At 36.5% G+C, this 18,239-nt stretch overlaps 2 protein-coding genes across 2 annotated transcripts; one reads left to right on the top strand and one right to left on the bottom strand.

The window, feature by feature from the left end:
- The first annotated feature begins 1,114 nt into the window (after positions 1-1,114).
- Positions 1,115-7,584, top strand: LOC102216655 (claudin-9-like). Its single transcript, XM_023342695.1, has 3 exons — positions 1,115-1,304; positions 2,963-3,262; positions 5,322-7,584. Exon 3 carries the CDS (start codon positions 5,346-5,348, stop codon positions 6,162-6,164), a length of 819 nt encoding a protein of 272 aa, XP_023198463.1. The 5' UTR covers positions 1,115-1,304; positions 2,963-3,262; positions 5,322-5,345; the 3' UTR covers positions 6,165-7,584.
- Positions 7,585-9,990: 2,406 nt separating this feature from the next.
- On the bottom strand, positions 9,991-18,004 carry rbm41 (RNA binding motif protein 41). The gene is given in 8 exon segments (XM_023342694.1): positions 9,991-10,202; positions 10,204-10,357; positions 11,468-11,615; positions 11,713-12,167; positions 14,562-14,766; positions 14,843-15,047; positions 15,946-16,062; positions 17,952-18,004. Coding segments are annotated over 8 exon segments (1,320 nt in total). The 5' UTR covers positions 17,960-18,004; the 3' UTR covers positions 9,991-10,174.
- Positions 18,005-18,239: the final 235 nt, after the last annotated feature.

Here is an 18,239-nt window from a genome sequence, read left to right as displayed (position 1 = left end):
AAGGTTCTGTCTATTATGGACAATAATCAGCACCCTCTCCACCACATAGTGGACAGACAGCGGAGCACCTTCTCACATAGGCTGCTCCAGCTCTGCTGTCGTAGGGACAGATACAGGAAATCCTTCCTGCCACATGCTATCTCACTGTACAATAAGAGCTAAATCATTGTTCTGCACTAATCAGTCCAATTTTGCACAACTGCACTGTGGCACACTTGCTGTACATATATTTACATATGCATTCTGTATCTGCATTTTTTTGAATCTCTGCTAGGTCTGCTCTAAGTTGCTTTTTATATTAACAGCATTTTATATTTTATTTTATTTTTATTTTGTCTACAACTGCTACTCAGTGGTGGTTGTTGTTGTGTCTTGTCTCTATGCTGTAACTGCGAAGTAATTTCCCTGCTGCGATGAATAAAGTACTTCTATTCTATTCTATTCTATTCTATTCTATTCTATTCTATTCTATTCTAAGGCAGTGTCCATCAGGTGTTTACTATAGCAGTTCATAAGCTGCTAAAGTTTATGTATGAAAAATCTTGTAACTCGTATTAAATAAAATATGCCATCTTCTGACCAGTCTCAAATCAGTTCTGAAAATTATTTCTACTTGTCAGGGAACAATAATTGCAAACATCACAGAAAGAAAGGAAAGAATGGATTATAAAATATCTTTCACGTTAGAATCACAACATTTATATCGGAAGTTAGCAGAAAATCAAATGACTATTAGATCTAGTCGCTAAAAGAATAAAAATTGATTAGTGACCTCACTCAATTAAACTACACATAAACAGTATATTTACATTACAACTGGACCAAGCTTCATGTCATCAAGCTTCTTGCCAATGATGTTGTAGACTATTTGTGCAAGACCAAACAAATTAAAAATGTATGTTTGTTTCTCTGATTTACAGCAACTGACCAGCAGCCAGCTTCAACATAATAACAAAGGGTCACAAGCTGACCTGAGCAGGCTCATTGATATGCAGTGTGTCTATATAATGCCTCTCTGTGGTTCATAATAATGGCTTAGTGTTTCAGAGAGTGTGGACGTTGGCCTCTCAGTCTGCTTTGTACGGGAAGTGGCTGGATTACAACCTAATCCCATTATGATGATGTGGCCATGTGAGGCCTGGATGGAAGGATCAGAAACTGAAGACTCAAGTTTGGGAACTTAATCAGAAGCAAACCCAGTGACCAATAATGAATTTGTGAATAGAAAAAGCTTAAATAAAAAAAACAAACAAAAAAAAAACTGAGAAGTTTCACTTGCTCTCATCTTGGGATACACCAGCATGGTATGTAATGTTTATTTATGGAATTTCTCTCCAACTTTATTATCCTCTAGAAACCGACAAGCCAACAAACATATTTTAATTGATTAGGTACAGGCGGCTGCCAAGCTTGTCGTCAGCCTGAGCTGTAAATTCACATCTTATTATTGCAGCCTGCGAGCAGTTTGGGTATGGAATGTTGAATGTGCCAAAAAAGAGAAATCAGCAGTTACATTTCAGCTGAAAAATGAAACGTTTACAAAATATACAAAAGAAGAACTATTTTACATTCATGAGATCTTAATTATCCTCAGTGTTTCTGGAGAAATGTAATGTTTAATTTGACTTACTTTTGTGTTTTTCAAGTTTGTTTTTGAATTTTTAGTAGATGATACTGACCTGTAGAATTTTTACTTCAGATTTAATTTATTTCTCTTATTAACAGTTTAATTACTAAATAAACAAAAAAACAATGAAAGAGACTAAATTGCTTTAGTATGTTTACAATACTATACATATTTATGGTCAATGTGCATCATTACAATAAATAATTTTGACATAACTCTGGTAGTTTTATGTATACATATATCTTCATAAAAAACTAATAAGTGAAAGAAATAAGTAAGAGAAGGAGATAAAATGATTTATTAATATTTAATATTTGTTAACTCTTCAATATTCTGTTAAAAATAAATGATGCCAGTTGTACAGTAACTTAATTAATTTTCCTAAATTTAACTAAAACAGTCAAATTTAGGATATGACTATTTAAAACATTCCTGTTTAATTTATTATAAACCCTTTAATAAGGGCATTATTGGTTATTATGCTCTTTTTAGCCTCCAATAAAGTCAAAGAATTTTAGTTATCACCTTTAAAACTAACAAAACATCAGGGGTATTGCTAGACATAAAGCTATACTTGGGAAAACAATAAATTACCATTAAAATAAAATTTGAGCTAGGAAGTAAAAATAAAGTTTATTTGTTTTTATTGTAAGGTGTATTCAGTTATTGCTAGCGTAGGTGTTTTTATCACAGCACCTGTTTCAATAAGTTACTCAAGCATATAACTGGCAAACTAACTATATCCTGTTTAGGTTTGGCCATGCTGCAAGTGAGGATAATCTAGCAAAAACACATTTCTTGTAATATTTAGCTAATACTGTTAGCATATTTCAAATTTACCCAAATGTTTTTACATAATGCACATATATATGTATATATTTTTCTGGTAAAGTTAAAATATGACGAGTTATTAGCAATATCACTAATGAACTATAATTGTCATCCCCCCCCCCCCAGGAAGTTGCTGAGGCTTTTGCTTTCGTTCAAAATTACTGCTGATGTTGTAACAAAGGTTTGTTTTGGAGAGATGACAAATGAGAAAATGATTAAACCGACTGCCAGCAGGAATGCAAGTCGCTATCAGATCCAACAGTTTCAGTGTGTGTGTGTACATGACATTAGGTGAAGGTCTAAATGAGGGACACTGACCCAAATTTTAAATAAAGACACCAGAGCATCTGACCAACACAGAGATGAGAGACAGCAACAGAACAATGTGGAAGATTTCTTGTCCCACTTTCTTGTTTTCTTAAGAGGACCATTTGTAAAATGCAGAGCTTTGGATACATTCTTCAACAGAGTTAGTCCTAAAAGCGTTTTTTCTGACTCCGTTAGTCTGATCCAGGCTGTGCCATTCATCTGCAACACGACAGCTGCCACTATGTTAAGGACTGAGGAAGCAGTCAGAGTCTGATCCAGCAAGCAGAAAATATATTTCACAACTGGAGTAGCAGTAGCAGCAGGTTACACAGAAATACCAGTGGTGGACACAATCTGCACTGGCTGCAGGCTACATCGTTTCCTTCTGCCTCCTCATCGTCTGCAGCTGCAACTTCACCACCTGCAGCAAAGGAGCACTATTAAATCTTCAACAAATTCAGAGTCCGGCTCTCCCCTAACCTGCAGAAATCTCAGGTAATGCATGAAAAATGGATGATTGTGGAACATATTGGTCTATTTTCAGGCGAAACAGTGTTTTAACTCCTGAATGAAACAATATATATATATATATATATATATATATATATATATATATATATATATATATATATATATATATATATATATATATATATATATATATATATATATATATATATATATATATATATATATATATATATATATATATATATCACAGGACTTTGAACTTTGAAATAAGATTTGGACGTCAGCATATCGGCATTCATGAGCTGCATGCTGCTCAGAAGGAACAAAAAGATGATTTGGCAAAAAGTTTAGACGTCTACAAACATAGTCTGCCATAAAAAAGTAACGGTCACAGATTTAAGTATACGGAGGTCTAACAGTGCCACAGTATTAGAATACTTCAATCATTTAATACAAATGTAATGTGTCATAAATTATCCATGATTGAAACAAATATCAATAAAAATAGAATTAACTACTGTATGTTATTACTTTAAAAAAAGATGTATTAATTTCTAAGAGAATATACTTTATTTAAAAATGGTGTGCTGCAAGATATCATTAATTCATTTCCTTTTACATTTGCCTCAAGCATTTAAGTTAGTGGGTGGGACAAAACATGGAGGGATGGAAGTAATTCTTGACACATACAAATCCTTCTTTATAAAATGTATTTGTTTCCATTCTGATGTTAGTCATGAATATTTATCTATAATTATTACATAATTAATTACCTTATGGCAATAAAGATTATTTTATGAAGGTAATAGATAATTTCTGACATGTCTATCTTTTTTTATTAAAATGTAAATAAAACTGGAATATTTTATTTGACAAACTTCTCCAGTGAATGAAAACAATTTTAAATCCAAACGTGGCAGAGGTTTAAATGCTTTTCAGCTTAACTGTATACATAACCTAAACAGCATATCGACTTTCTTGCCATCTGAAGCTGTACTTCACAAGCTGTTTGCATTTATTTATCACAAAGCCGTGCACAATAAGACAATAATGCAATGAAATAAAAACAAAAACAAAGTCATGAATGTGCTTAGGACCTGATTAGTTGTATCCTGAAATAAAGAAAACATGTTTATGTTTTTCCTAAAATAGTTTCTGCGCAGTGCACAAATCTGGACAAACTTCCAGAAAACTGCAAGACAGTCGAAACACTGAGTTCCTTTAAATCAAGGCTAAAACCCCACCTGTTTACAGTTGCTTTTGATTACTAACTGGAATATTGATCATTATATTTGATGAGTATCAATGATGTTGATGGTGGCATTTGATAAAACATAATGTTTATTGCTGGGTTTCTTAATCGGTGACTTTATGATGTTTTTATGATGTAATGCACTTTGACATTCCTTGTTGCTGAAATGTGCTATACAAATAAACTTGACTTAAGGGTTTGCTAAGCCACTTTTAGACTTTTATCTGAACAAAGGTCACAACAATCTTTTTTTGAAAGCCTCAGACAGCTCTGTTAGGCATTGCTTTCTAAAAGAAGGAATTACTTATTTTATAGCTGCATCAGTAAGTTTTTCCTGTAACTGAATGTACAAAACAAAATATCAGAGGAAAAGTAAAGCAAGAACATAAGAAGGATGTTGGATGTACGTCACCTTTATTTTTAAATAAAAAAGACATAAATATTTTTGTCGTACGTGTATATTTGGCAAAGTGAAATTCATGAAAAGTGGAAAGAAGTCATTTGCAATGCACATATTCCCAAAGGCACAGATACTCAAAAATTAAGGACTGTTGCACAATGTCTGCAATAAGGATATTTTGTCAACTTCTCTGTTTTCACAAAACAGAGTTTGGCAAATCAGTTTACAGAACTCAATGCTACCAAAGCTACCATGAAAAATCCTAATGACAGCAAACATAAAGAACTCATCAATATTCATTTGGTGGTTTTTGGGTGTCAGCATCCACAAACTTGTAACTTACAACTTGTTCTAGTAAAGAACTTGTACTATTGAGACATATTTTGTTTTGGTTTAATCTACTTGAACTTCTTCTATGTGCTTCCTGTCAGATCTCCGTCTTTGCTGCTGTTGACATGGCATCACTAGCTCTGGAGCTGATGGGCTTCTTCTTGGGCCTCCTGGGCATGCTGGGAACCCTGGTCGCCACGGTGCTGCCCTACTGGCAAATTTCTGCTCACATCGGCTCTAACATCGTCACGGTTGTGGCAAACATGAGGGGCCTGTGGATGGAGTGCGTCTATCAGAGCACAGGGGCCTTCCAGTGTGAGACCTACAACTCCATGCTGGCTCTGCCGGCAGACCTCCAGGCTTCCCGCGCCCTCATGGTCATCTCTGTCGTGTTGTCCGTCCTTGCGATTGGCATGGCGTCTCTAGGGATGCAGTGCACTCTTTGCTTGGAGAATGCGGGGACGGTTAAGAGTCGTGTGGCTGGAGCTGGTGGGGTTTTGTTTCTCGCTGCAGGTTTCCTGTCTCTGGTACCTGTGTCATGGACCACACATGAGGTCGTCCAGAGCTTCTACAGCCCAAACATACCGGCCGGCATGAAGTACGAGCTCGGCGAGTGCCTGTACCTCGGCCTGGCCTCCGCGCTCATCTCCATGCTGGGTGGCGGACTGCTGAGCGTCTCCTGCTGTGTGGAGGAGGAGGGCGGCAGGGGGAGGCGGCATGGGTTAGGATATCCGTACCCAGTAGGAGTTGGGATGTCTGGCACAGGCGCTCGGACAACTTCACAGACCTACCGCCACCCCACCCTGCAAATGGGGGCCGTCAACACAGCCAGCAGGGGGCAGACAATGGTCCGAAGTACTAGTACCTCAGAGTCCAGCGCTCAGGGAGCCCCAGGAGCTAAGAAGCCCACTGCAGCAGGATATGACATCACAGGATATGTGTGATACGGTTCCAATACTCCGTGAACTAAATGCCAAACACAACTTCAGATTATGTAAAGGTATATTGAATATGGAGGGAGCAGTTTAGTGGACTTTTGAAGCTATTTCCATTGTATCCATGAAGTTATTTTCATTGTGATGAAAGTGGTTTCTTTAAAGGAGAAGCACAGTGGCCCTGAAGTTCAAACCTCATCGACAAATCACTCAGACCTACCGCTTCTGTTTTGTTAAAGTCATTGTGTTTTCTAATTTGTAATTGTGCTGAGTTATTGCTGTGTTTTTAAAATATATATATATATATTATTGTTGTATATAGTTAAAGTTGTGTTTTTAAATTTGTAGATTTGCTGAAGTGGTTTGCACTTCAGGGCCACCGTAGAACAAAACTTCTGTTTCCAAATCAGTTGGATTTAAGTCAGACTTCCTGGATGATTGGGAATATTTCATATTGTCAAAACCTCCAAGGTGTTTTTTTAATGTTTATTTCAGACCTTCTAGAAGAACAAAGCAATCAGATGGAAAGACAACGAAGCAGAGTCAGCAAAAAATAAATAGCAGATTAATAAATGTTCCAGGCTTCCCCTCTGCCTGTGATTCATCAGTAGGGGTGGGCGATGTGGACTTAGAATTTTTATCTCAGAAATTTGTGGTATTATTGTGATAACATTAAAATGTATGCTATAAAATTTCCACTAACTACATTTTTTAGGTAACTGCATTGAGAATTCAACACAAATACTGATCTTAAAAAAACATTCCCATTTGAAATATGGAAATTGTGATTTATATCACATAACTGCACACAGCAGCAGAATTTACTGACATCAGTGGCCTTGTGGAACAAACTATAGAGAAAACAGTAAAAATAAAATTTCCAGTAATACTGTTAGCGTTGTTTTTTATTTCTCGTTAATTGAAATTTATTGAGACAATGATAAATCAAAAAAATTCTTATAAGAAGCTATTCACAATAAATGATAAATGATATGATAAGTCGTTTATCCTTATTCATCAGTTTCTTGTTGAAAAAATTGTAGATAGAAGTAAATACTTAAATAATCCCACCCACTTTGTCTTTAAATATCTTTCCTCTACTTAACATCAGTGAAAACAATAACAATAAACAACTAATGAATTACATTACAAATAAAATTGTAATACAATAATTCTATTTAACATTCAATTCTTGTCCTCACTCCTATACTAAACAAAAAACATCCACGTGTAATTTGAACAGTTTTAAGCTATCACACTGCTTCAGCTGCACCTTGTTGTATGTGCTGGTAATACTGTTCAATTGAACCTGCCCCTCAAGTGATTCCTCCCTCACGAAGCTTGAATATTTTCCTGTACATTTCTTGGTAATAGATTAAAGTAAAGTCTTATCTTGCCTTGCTTTTCAAAAAAAAAAAAATGCTAGCTAGAGCAGTTTAAGAAGTAAAGTAAGCCAAAATAAAAATATATCACATTTATATATAAATTCTTCACAAGAACAAGTTATAAGTGAAGAGTCTGGGTCCAGTTTGCGGATGCTGATACCAAACAACCACCAAATGAGTGCTGATGAGTATTTTATGTTTGCTGTAATTATGATTTTTATGGGTTTTCAGAACCTCGACTAATCTCAACTCCTTAAAATCTTTCCCTTTAGTCCTCAGTCACAGTTAGGAGTCATTTTGATATGAAATCAGGGAAAATGCCAAAATATTAGTGGGCCTTAATGGAAAAGAAAATGTGTAAAAGTGCTTGTTTTTTTAAGTACCGGTATAACGTTTTAGGGAATATGTGCATTGTAAATTACATTTTCCTCTTTTCACTATATTCACTTTGCCAAATTTACACATGTGACAAATATATTATATATTCATGTCTTTTTTATTTGCAAATAAAGGTAACTTGCATTCAACATCTTTCTTACATTCTTGCTTTACTTTTTCTCTCATATTTGCACATACAGCCACAGCTGCAGTTATTATAACTTACAACTTACCTAACACAGAGCTGAGGCCTTCAAAAGGAAGGTTCTTGCAGCCTACCTGTAGATAAAAGCATAAAAGTGGAAGCCAATTAGAGGAATTGCCAACATGCTCATATCCAGACAAAATACTATGTCAAGTTTATTTCTACATCACATTTCAGCAACAAGGCAGTTCAAAGTGCTTTACAAAATAAAAGGCCATCTTTGTAATTATCTTTACGTGTCTCTGAAGGTGCAGGTCTGAGTTCCCAGCTGTAATAACTGAACTGACTCCTGATCGCTCCTCTTTAAGTCCAAAAATAACGACTTCAGTTTTTTCTTCTTCTGTTCAGCTGGAGAAAGTTTTGAAACTGAACCGAAAACCAAAATGTATAAAATTCTGGGGCGGGTCACATTACGCTACAGCAATGAAAAATGTATTTATTTTTAGGTGTTTTGTGGAAACGGTTGTATACCATAATAAACACTCAAATCTCCAAAACAACAAAAAAATCCCTACAGAACACCTACAACCTTATTTGTAATTGCAAACAGACCCATTAAAACTGTTTTAACGGTTTTCCAAAGTGAAATCAATTAAAACAAGATTAAATTACTTGATTCAAACATACAATTCCTAAATAAAATCTGAAAAAGCAAATATTAAGAGAATCCAAACTGGGCCAGATGGCAATCGATTAAGTTTTAATTGTACGAGACGTACAGAAATCTCAGTTCAGTGATTCATTTTCAAATCATCAAACTCAAAAATGGGATTTTCGTTCATTCAGAAGGCACATAATTGAATTAAATATTTTATTTTTCATACTGGAAAAAAAAGAAGAAATTTAAAAGACGTGTTTTAGCTGAAAATTGTTTCTTGAGCGGTTGGTGTGACGATCTTGTTTGAACATCGAGTTTTTGTGTTTGCAGGTGAGTTTCGACTGATGTTTTCTTTTGAGTGGAATGAGAAAAAGATCACAACCCTGAACTGAAGGCAAACGGCACACAGACACAAACAGACTTAAACAAACAAAGGACGCGCTTCACTCCAATCAATGAGTAGTTTCAGTTCGCCAAACAGGTTATGAATTCAATTTAGCCACAATACTTCAAAAATTTAATTTTAAAGGCTGTTCTTAAAAAATACAGTTTATTTTCTGGCACTTTAGATGATCATTTGTGGTGTAGACTCTACTTCATTTAGAGAAAACTGGCTACATTTTTCTCTACAAGGAACATTTGTGAAGACATTTCTGAAACTCCAGTCTGCAAATCTTCCATTACACAAGGATTCAGTTTATTCTCAATGGACAATTTGATCGATGGGAGGAATGAACCAGCCTGATTCTGAGCCCTGAATGCAGCCAGTCCCCCCGGCCCCCCTCCCATTCAGCAGAAACTAACAGACAGAACATCAGTGGACTATGTTCATATGCAACTGTGGGAAAGATAAACTCCACCTGAAAACTCTTCACAGAGGCTTGTGAGCACACATTGGTCACATATCTGCAGAGTTGCAAATGAGAATTATAAATCTGAGAAATGATGCATTTTTACACCACTTATAGCAAGAGAATCAACATCAATAAACTGCTGAATTGTAATATTCTTTAAGCTAATTGCATAAAAAGTTTCTTTTTATGAGACCCAGAGGTCAAGAAGGCCTTAAAAACTCTCTTGGATTTAAAAATATTATTTGTCTTATAACAAAGCTACTAAAAAGACTGAAAAATAGAAATGAAAATATATAAATGGAATAACTAAAATGGCACTAGGAAACAAAGCAAAATATCTTCTACAATTGTTTGAATAAAATTTATATGGAATGAATCAGAAATCAACTTTTCTGCACTAATTAATAATTTCAGTTTATTTGTATTAGTCACATTTACATAAGACAATAAAATAATTCTATAAACATTATAGCCAAGAAAATGCTCCATGAATAAAAGGAGGCAATGGGTTAAAAAAAACAAAGATTTATTAATACAACATACAACACTCTGTTTTTTTCCAGGGAGACATAAATATCATGTTGTGCAGTTTCACAGGCTTATTTACAAGTCTGATGGATTTCTGTTGTTTCTTTGCTCTTTTATTTTCATCTCCTTCTCTCCTTCCTGCTCCATCTGTTTCTCTTCTTCCTGCCGCTCGCGGCCAAACTCAACCACCAAGGGTTTCCCGAGCAACCGGTATCCATGGACCAACCGCAGGGCATTTTGGGCCGTTTCAGTGTCTGGCACAGAAAAATAGACACACAAGGAAACATCCATAAAAGAATATACACAGGGTTATTCATTTACTAACTAACTAACTAACTAACTAACTAACTAACTAACCATTCATCCATCAATCATAACTAGTATTGTTGGTTTATTATGTCTTTGGAATGCATAACAGGCTAACATTAAAATACTGAAGCCTAATATTTGAATCTAAATGACATTTCCAACCTATTTTCTTCTACCAAAACCTAGTAATAAAGTTGCTAATGAACAAATAACAGGATTATTGTTGGGAGTTGTCAGTCCACATTGATACAAGCAACATCAAAATCAATCATTTCAAAGATAGTATTGATAAATTTCTGGTGTCAAAGGAAAACATCCATTGAGGAAATGTCCAATAATGACTTCAGTAGAAAATGGGGGTGATAATCAATAAGCAATATACAAATTAAAACAAGTCTTTAGTTGTTGAAAAATTTTAAAATGCATCATCAGATTTTTCACTCTGAGGTTCCACAAAGTTGAGTCCTTGGTCCCACTTTATTAACCTTTAGATACACCTTAAAAAAAAAACGTCAGCTGTGGTTGCCAGAATTTTATCATATAAATATGGTAGAATCTATATTTACACTGTAAAATGTTGTGGTTGCCAGGATTACAGCTGCTGGTATTTTACCATAAATAAGAGACATTATTTTACAAGGTACCTTAAACTGAGTTTATCTACTTATGCTAACAAATTTCTTAGGAGGAAATGCAAAAAACAAAATCAGTCACCTGATGGCATAGGTTTGCACACCCCTGAACCACATTTTATTTAATTCCAGTCAGCTCCCCTTACTATCTTCTGTAGGACCCTGTTCTATTACATGTAGAGTAATGCGACTTATATTCTGTTAAATGTACTGTGAAAAAAGATGAAACATTTTAGTTTTCCTCACATCTGACTAAACATTTCCTGTTTTGGCTCAGTTAGTTTGAGACATGTATTCTGATATCATTTAAGATTTGGCCACAAACTCTACTTTTTCAGGATTTTTGTGGACTTTGGTACCTCAGTGTTCAACATGTGAACACTCCATCGATCCCACCTCTGTGGAAGTAAAGCAGGTTCTCACCTGGCAGCGTGATGAAGGCCTGACCCTTCATCCTTCCTGTCAGCAGTCGGTAAACAACTGGAGGCCCGTCCTTCTGCTCAAATCTGGAGAACAGCGCCACCAGCTGTGCGATGGATGCCTGCGCACTCAGGTTCTTCACACACAGAACCTACAGCGAGACAAAACATGCAGGGTTACAGGAGTTGATGAGCATGTTATTCAGGAAATTTCTCTAAACATTTCATATAAGACGAGGGTTAAAGTGCCTTGGAAGGTTTTCCCGGCTGGTAGTTTTGGAACCGTGCCATGTTCCGGATCCCCTCAACAGATTCACGGTTGTTCAGGATTTCTTCGTCTGGAAGTGTCTTGATCTCCCCGCTGACGGTTAACAGTTTTCCTGACTTCGCTCCCGATGCGCCGCTGAGTCTGCCGATTGGCTGGCTGAGATCTATCCGTTCAGGAGGAGCTCGCGGTTTTGTGTCTGCTCTGTCCTGCTGATGCTCTGATGCGTCTTCGCTCTGCAGATCTGACCCGTGGCGAGGTGAATGGCTCTGAGAGCTTCGCGATTGGTCAGATGTACCACCAGATGTTGACCCCACTGCTTGTTGACCCTCAGAGTCCTCTGGTGAAATGTGTTTCTGACACCTCAGAACATCTCTGTAGAGCGAGTCCATTGGGTCAGAGGATGATGCCCCCTGCTGGCTCTCCTCTGTGTTGCCGTCTGGGTTGGAAGCAACACACATTAAAGACAGTTCTGTCACTTTACAACCACAAACTACTGGATAATACAGAATATCTCAAAATAAACCCCTGTGCCACCAAAACCCTTCAGAAGAAGCCAAAACATTCTTCAAAATAGAATAGAATAGAATTCAACTTTATTGTCATTGCACTGTCACAAGTACAAGCAACGAGATGTAATAGAATGCTTTGGCTGAGGGAAAATAACAATGGACATTACCCTGAACACTCCATTCCTGTAGAAAAGCACGGTGTTGGCAGCATTTTGCTATTAAGACGTTTCCCCGCTGAGGTACTGGGGTCAGAGTGGATTGGAAGATGGATTAATTTTCCTCTCTGAAGTCAAATCAGACCAAACTTTTCTTGCTTTAGGTTAGAATTACCAAAATGACTTTGTTTATTTATTTATTTTTTTAAATTCAGTCTTTATTGACTGCTTTCCATTTATCAAGCAGAACAATGGAAATATGTGTGGAAATTCACATTCCATTATAAAGGTAGAAAAAGTTACAAGTATGAGTATTAGCGTCATTTTCTAAAGTCTATGATTCATACTACACTAATTGTTCTCAAGGAATCTAATCAATTTGCCCCATCTTTTCTTGTAACAAAAGTTCTAGTTGCTAAATGCCACAATAATGAGCAAAGATAATATGTTAGAACGACTTATTTATTAACATCTTCTAAATCAGAAGTTTACGTACATTTCCTCAGTATTTGGTAGCAGTGTGTGTGAACTGTATGATTGGGTCAAGTGTTTTGGGTTTCGCTCATGCTTCTCACAATAGTTTTCTGGAGTTCTGGCCCGTTTCTCCAGTCAGAACCGGCGTATTATAGGTTTCCAAAGCCATGACATCATCATCAGAGCTTTACCTCATTGCTTAAAGAGACATTAGTCAATTCTTTATATAAACGTCTGATTTTTAAGGCAATGATAAATAAATCTCTGACATATTTTCTTATTACTGTGACATTTAAGTGATAGTTCAACTGTCTTCACTCAATGAGACCAAATACAAATGCAAACCTCATTGTTTCAGTTTAAAAAAAAAAAATAATAATTAGGACCATTTATAGTCCCCCTGTCACTTGTTGTTGGCCTATCACTTAACATCCTAATACAATACCCCGATGTTAGTTGTGTTAATGTAAAAGAGAACATATCATCTAGTTTTCTTCTTTTTCTTCACTTAACTTGTATCTAAAACACTATGGAGTCTATTTTAGGATAACCAGATCTGCAGAATAACTGAAAAAGCTGAAGATTGAAGGGAATTGGCAGGGAAACAAAGAGCAGTTCCCAGCAGGAAGTTAGACAAAGAAAATCTCTGCATGTGACTTCTATAAATGCACTGAAGATGTGTGAAGGGTGTAATTTAAAGCCTGGAAGGGAGAAAACGTAATTCCACCTTTTCAGAAACTTCATTTTAAAGCAGAATATCAAGAATTCAACGTTATTGTTTGAGCTTCGTTTGGGACAAAAGTTCTTTTGTGAAATCTACGGTAATTTCACCTGTCTTCTCTGACGGCTCGGTTGACATTTACTTAGGCCTGTCACAATGACAAATTTTCAAATGATCAATATAGAAAAAACTTTAATTTCTAAAGAATACTTGCATTTTAAATATCCAAAATAAGCAAACAAATAGATCTGTCATGATAACAAATTTTGTTGGACAATAAATTCCCAGAAGTTATTGCGATCAACAATAACATTGTTTTTTTGAGACCATTTAGTAATGTAATGGTGATGACATATTAAAGAATTAACACATTCTGAAATATTAGAATATTTTAAGTTGTAATAAACATTTTTCACTGTAACAAGATGTTTTAAACATCCAAAATAAATAAATAAAACAAGAAAAACAACAAATAAAATGAATTCTGAAGTCTGTCAACAAAACTGCCCTTCAAAAAAAGGGCTGGTTGAGACCAAAAGCACCAGACAGAAGAATTTTGTCATCCAGTTATTGATAGAAAGAGAGAGAGAGAAACACAAGAAAAATGATAAATCATGCCAAAAGAAATTATTACGCTTGCTTTAATTTCTAATGTGATTAATTGATTTATTGCTTATTGTGACAGGCCTACCAACAATAAACCAAAACAACAATAATAAAAATGGATTATGAAGTCTCTCTAAACAAAACTGCAAATAAAAAACAATAATTATTCAGCTTAGACAGAGAAAACAGGCAAAAGTGGCAGGTAGCGCAAACTAACCACTTCATACTTGGTGCCAAATATTTGCAGCGTTTCTCAAAATGGTGGTTTCCAACTATATTAAAGGGAAGCATCTCTTTGAAGTGAAAATGATCGTACTTATTTCAGTTTATCTTGCGATTAATTGATTTATATTGCTGAACAATACCTCGGTGGTAGAGAGCTGTGAGGAAACCCAGCCGGTCGTTCCCCTGGAACAGCGCTTGTTCGATCTCCATCTCCCGGCGTGAGAGCGGTCGGCTGGCGGAGAAGCGCTGCGGTCGGGACAGCAGCTCCGCTCTAGCTTCGATCTTGTCCCTGATCGCTTGCAGACGCTGCCGCCTTGCGTCCGGAGCAGCACACACACCGTTGGACTGTGAGACATGACGAGGTTCAGCTGGCTTGGTCTCTGAAAGTTACCTGAAAGTTTTTCAATTTCTGAGCGGCAACCTTGTCTCCTGACATGTCTGGTCCCTCTCTGTTCTGCCACAGCTGGATCTCAGCGTCAGTGAGTCCCAGTTCCTGCAGGCCGACCAGTTCCTTCTCCCCATCCTGCAGAGCCTGAAACTGGGAGAGGCTCCTCACTCCTGCTGCCTGCTCCCCAAACGGCCGGTAGAACGACGCCGGGGCGAAGCACTGCCTCTTTGCTACACATCTGGAAGAAGAAGCTGGTTTCAAAGTGACGTTACCTGCAGCTGCAGGGAAACTCAAAGACATTTGGCTTCACAGCTGAACGGTCTGAATGTGTGCCTCAGATGTTTTACAAGGAGAGATAACTCTGTAAGATCCTGTAGCCCTGAAGGCTAAAAGTAATTAGGTTCTCCATGTTGCTCTGTGGGACACATAGCAGAGCGTCTGATTGGAGTGTTTATCCAAATGTGTGTCTAAATCAGTGTTTCTCAATCTTTTTTGGGCCAGCGCCCCCTGTCCATTATCCAGGTCCCTTACCGCCCCCATCAAAGAATTTGCTGGCTACTTTGCACTGAATATTATTGTATTATTAATATTACTATCACTATTGTTGATGTTTTGATTTTTATGGTTGTTTCTGTATTTATCATCAAAAATAATTTCCCAGAGAACAAACAAGCCATGTGAATAGAAATTATTTTTTACAGGCGTCTACAAAAAATGCAACAAATGAACATTCAAGTTAAAATTAGTATGGCTAACAGCAGCCAATCAGAGAGGACAAAAATATTCTTGTTCTGTGCAATTTTAGTTGTTAAATCTTCCACAGAATGACCAGATAAAAGATGTACAACAATACCAGCTTAAAGTTTCAACTATTTGCAAAGAGACAGAGCTCTGCGACATTAAGACATGGATAGAACTGCAACTATATCAATCAGAACTCTCCTTCTCTTTAATGTTTCTGTGAGGTTCTTAAATAAGGCAAAAGCTTGCCTTATTTAAGAACAACCCATCAACGTGTAAACTAGGGGGAAAATATGACTTATTAATAAATTGTGCAGTAAAGGGAAAGCCTCCGCTAACCTACAGCCTTGATCCAAATTTTTTTAGCAAACAAACACAAACAGGCAGTTTCTGACCGGTCAACGTCGACGCCGGTGTGGAGCTGCTGCAGCAGCAGGCTGTGCAGCTGCCTCTGGCCCTCTGTCTCCTGCTCCTCCAGCAGGGGGCCCTCTTCGCAGGCTCTCCGGCTCACTCTGAGGAGACACGTCAATACTGAGGGCTCTGATGACACTGGCACTCAATCATAACACAATGGTGTTGCAATCGTCTCTCACGTCACACGTGGCTGGAAATTGTGCAACAACACAAGACTTAGAAGAAGAGCATTAAGAGTGGACTTTGTTTCGGTTACAAGTGTTTTATATATTAGAGAAAGGAATCTTTCATGAGCAAGAAGCATTACTTCCTGAGCAAAGTGTAAATTGTTCAAACTGATTTGTTAAATATATAAGGAGATGCCCAAATTCTTTTTTTCAGTAAAAAAAAAACACTCTTTAGGTTTCATAATTTCTGAATTGCTACAAAACCATCAGAAATAAAGGTGAAACAGCACAACACTGGTTGACCCTTTGAGGTTTGATGCCACTCAGACACGTATTGATGCGTGTGTTTATATGTTTATCTCCATCATGAAGACAGTGATAAAATATAATATATTTACATCTGGAACCATTTGTAGAAACATTAGTATGCATTTCTTTCTGCAATCAGACACTTGAGTAACATGGAGGACTCTGAAATTATTATAAATATGTTTTTTAACAGTTTTCTTATTTCTTAAATGGGTAACATAAATTAAACTTGCTATTAAAATGGGTAGGTTTATTATATTTGTGTTTTATATCTGATTTAAAGTCATAAAAATTGTGCCAGCTATTGCATCACCTCTAATATCTTTGCTAGGACAAATACCACAAACTATTATGATACAATTTTTTCCTACTGCCCATAAAAGTGTCCTGAGTATATGACATGATTATCATTAAAGTTAAAAATCCAGGAAGCAAATATTCTTTTGAATTGTTTACTTCAATGTAAAAAATTGTAAATAACACACCTTGTCACCACTGTTATGCAACCTAACAAATGTCCTAGTAAGAGGAAAAAGTCTCCTCAGCTGAATACCATCCAAAACCAGAGGGAAAAATTATCCAAAGAAACAATAATTCAAACAAATAAAATTATGAATAAAATCTTACAAATCAGAACTAAAGAAACAGAGCTGCTCCAACTATGTTGGTTTCAATGTAAGTGCAGCTTTGGAAAAACCAAAGTAGCTTGTTAGTATTTAACAGGGGAAAGAAAAAAAGACAACACAGATGACCTTGGGGAAACAACCATTGGGGAAAGGAGCAGTCAGGTGATGCTAATGAAATGCCATTGATAAACAGGAAGTTTGACTATCTCTACAAAAACAGGGACTTAGTCAGTTTGCTAGTCTGGAGCAACTGTGTTGAAATTCCGGGACAAAGAGAGACCACCAACTGCCATTGAAAAGCAACGGTGGAAAAATCTGGGAAGAGTTACAACATTTTTCATTCATTCTACAGTTAGAAAACTTATTCACAATGGAATTTCAGTTCCTAGGAGACTGAAAAGCACCCAGCAGGCTTCTGAAAGAATGACCTTTTGGAGATATTAGCCCAAAAATGTGGATGTGTAAAACCTCCTAACAGTGAAGCACAGTGGTGGACAGATGGCGACTTCGGCTTCATTTTCTGTTACGTTTCCCATTTTATGCGAAATAAACAACCTCCGGAGTATGGATAGAAACGAGCTGTGCAGAAGAAGGTCTGTGTGGGCACTAAACACAACAGTACACGATAAAACTTAACGTATGTTCAAATAAAACTGTTATAAACACTTAAACACATAACTGCTAGCTTGGAACGGTGGCGCTATCTCCATGACAACAAGAGGAACATGACGAAATAAGCGACGCAAAAGCTAAAACAACAGCTCTGGGTCTGCATTTTCACACAATTTCGAAACTAAAGTGAGACTAAAGCCAAATGTTTTTAGTCAAGCTAAAGGAAATACTTTAAAAAATGCAACTGTATCTCACACAGAAAGTGTTGTTTACCTTCGCATGTTTCCCGTTTCAGATTTCCGAATCCGGAAACAATGAATTATGGGAAATGCAGTTGAATTTCGACGTGTTCAACGCATAAGGTTGGTTTTATCTTTACAGTAGTGGAAAAATTAATATATAGATAACTTAGGTGAGAGGGATTGAGAAGACAAAATGAAACAGGGTGTTTTTAAAAAAAATGAATAATACATGACAAAAGTTAAATTGAATTTCTTAAAAAGCTCTATCGTTTCCAATGACTTTTCGCCTAGAAATCAAAATAAGTCCTGACAAGCCTGT

Source organism: Xiphophorus maculatus, chromosome 11 (genome assembly GCF_002775205.1).
Source record: "Xiphophorus maculatus strain JP 163 A chromosome 11, X_maculatus-5.0-male, whole genome shotgun sequence".
Lineage (NCBI taxonomy): Eukaryota > Metazoa > Chordata > Actinopteri > Cyprinodontiformes > Poeciliidae > Xiphophorus > Xiphophorus maculatus.
This window is presented reverse-complemented; position numbering and strand designations above follow the sequence as displayed.

Excerpts from the sequence above, each read along its gene's own strand:
- LOC102216655 (XM_023342695.1), top strand. The coding sequence starts at position 5,346 with ATGGCATCACTAGCTCTGGAGCTGATGGGCTTCTTCTTGGGCCTCCTG.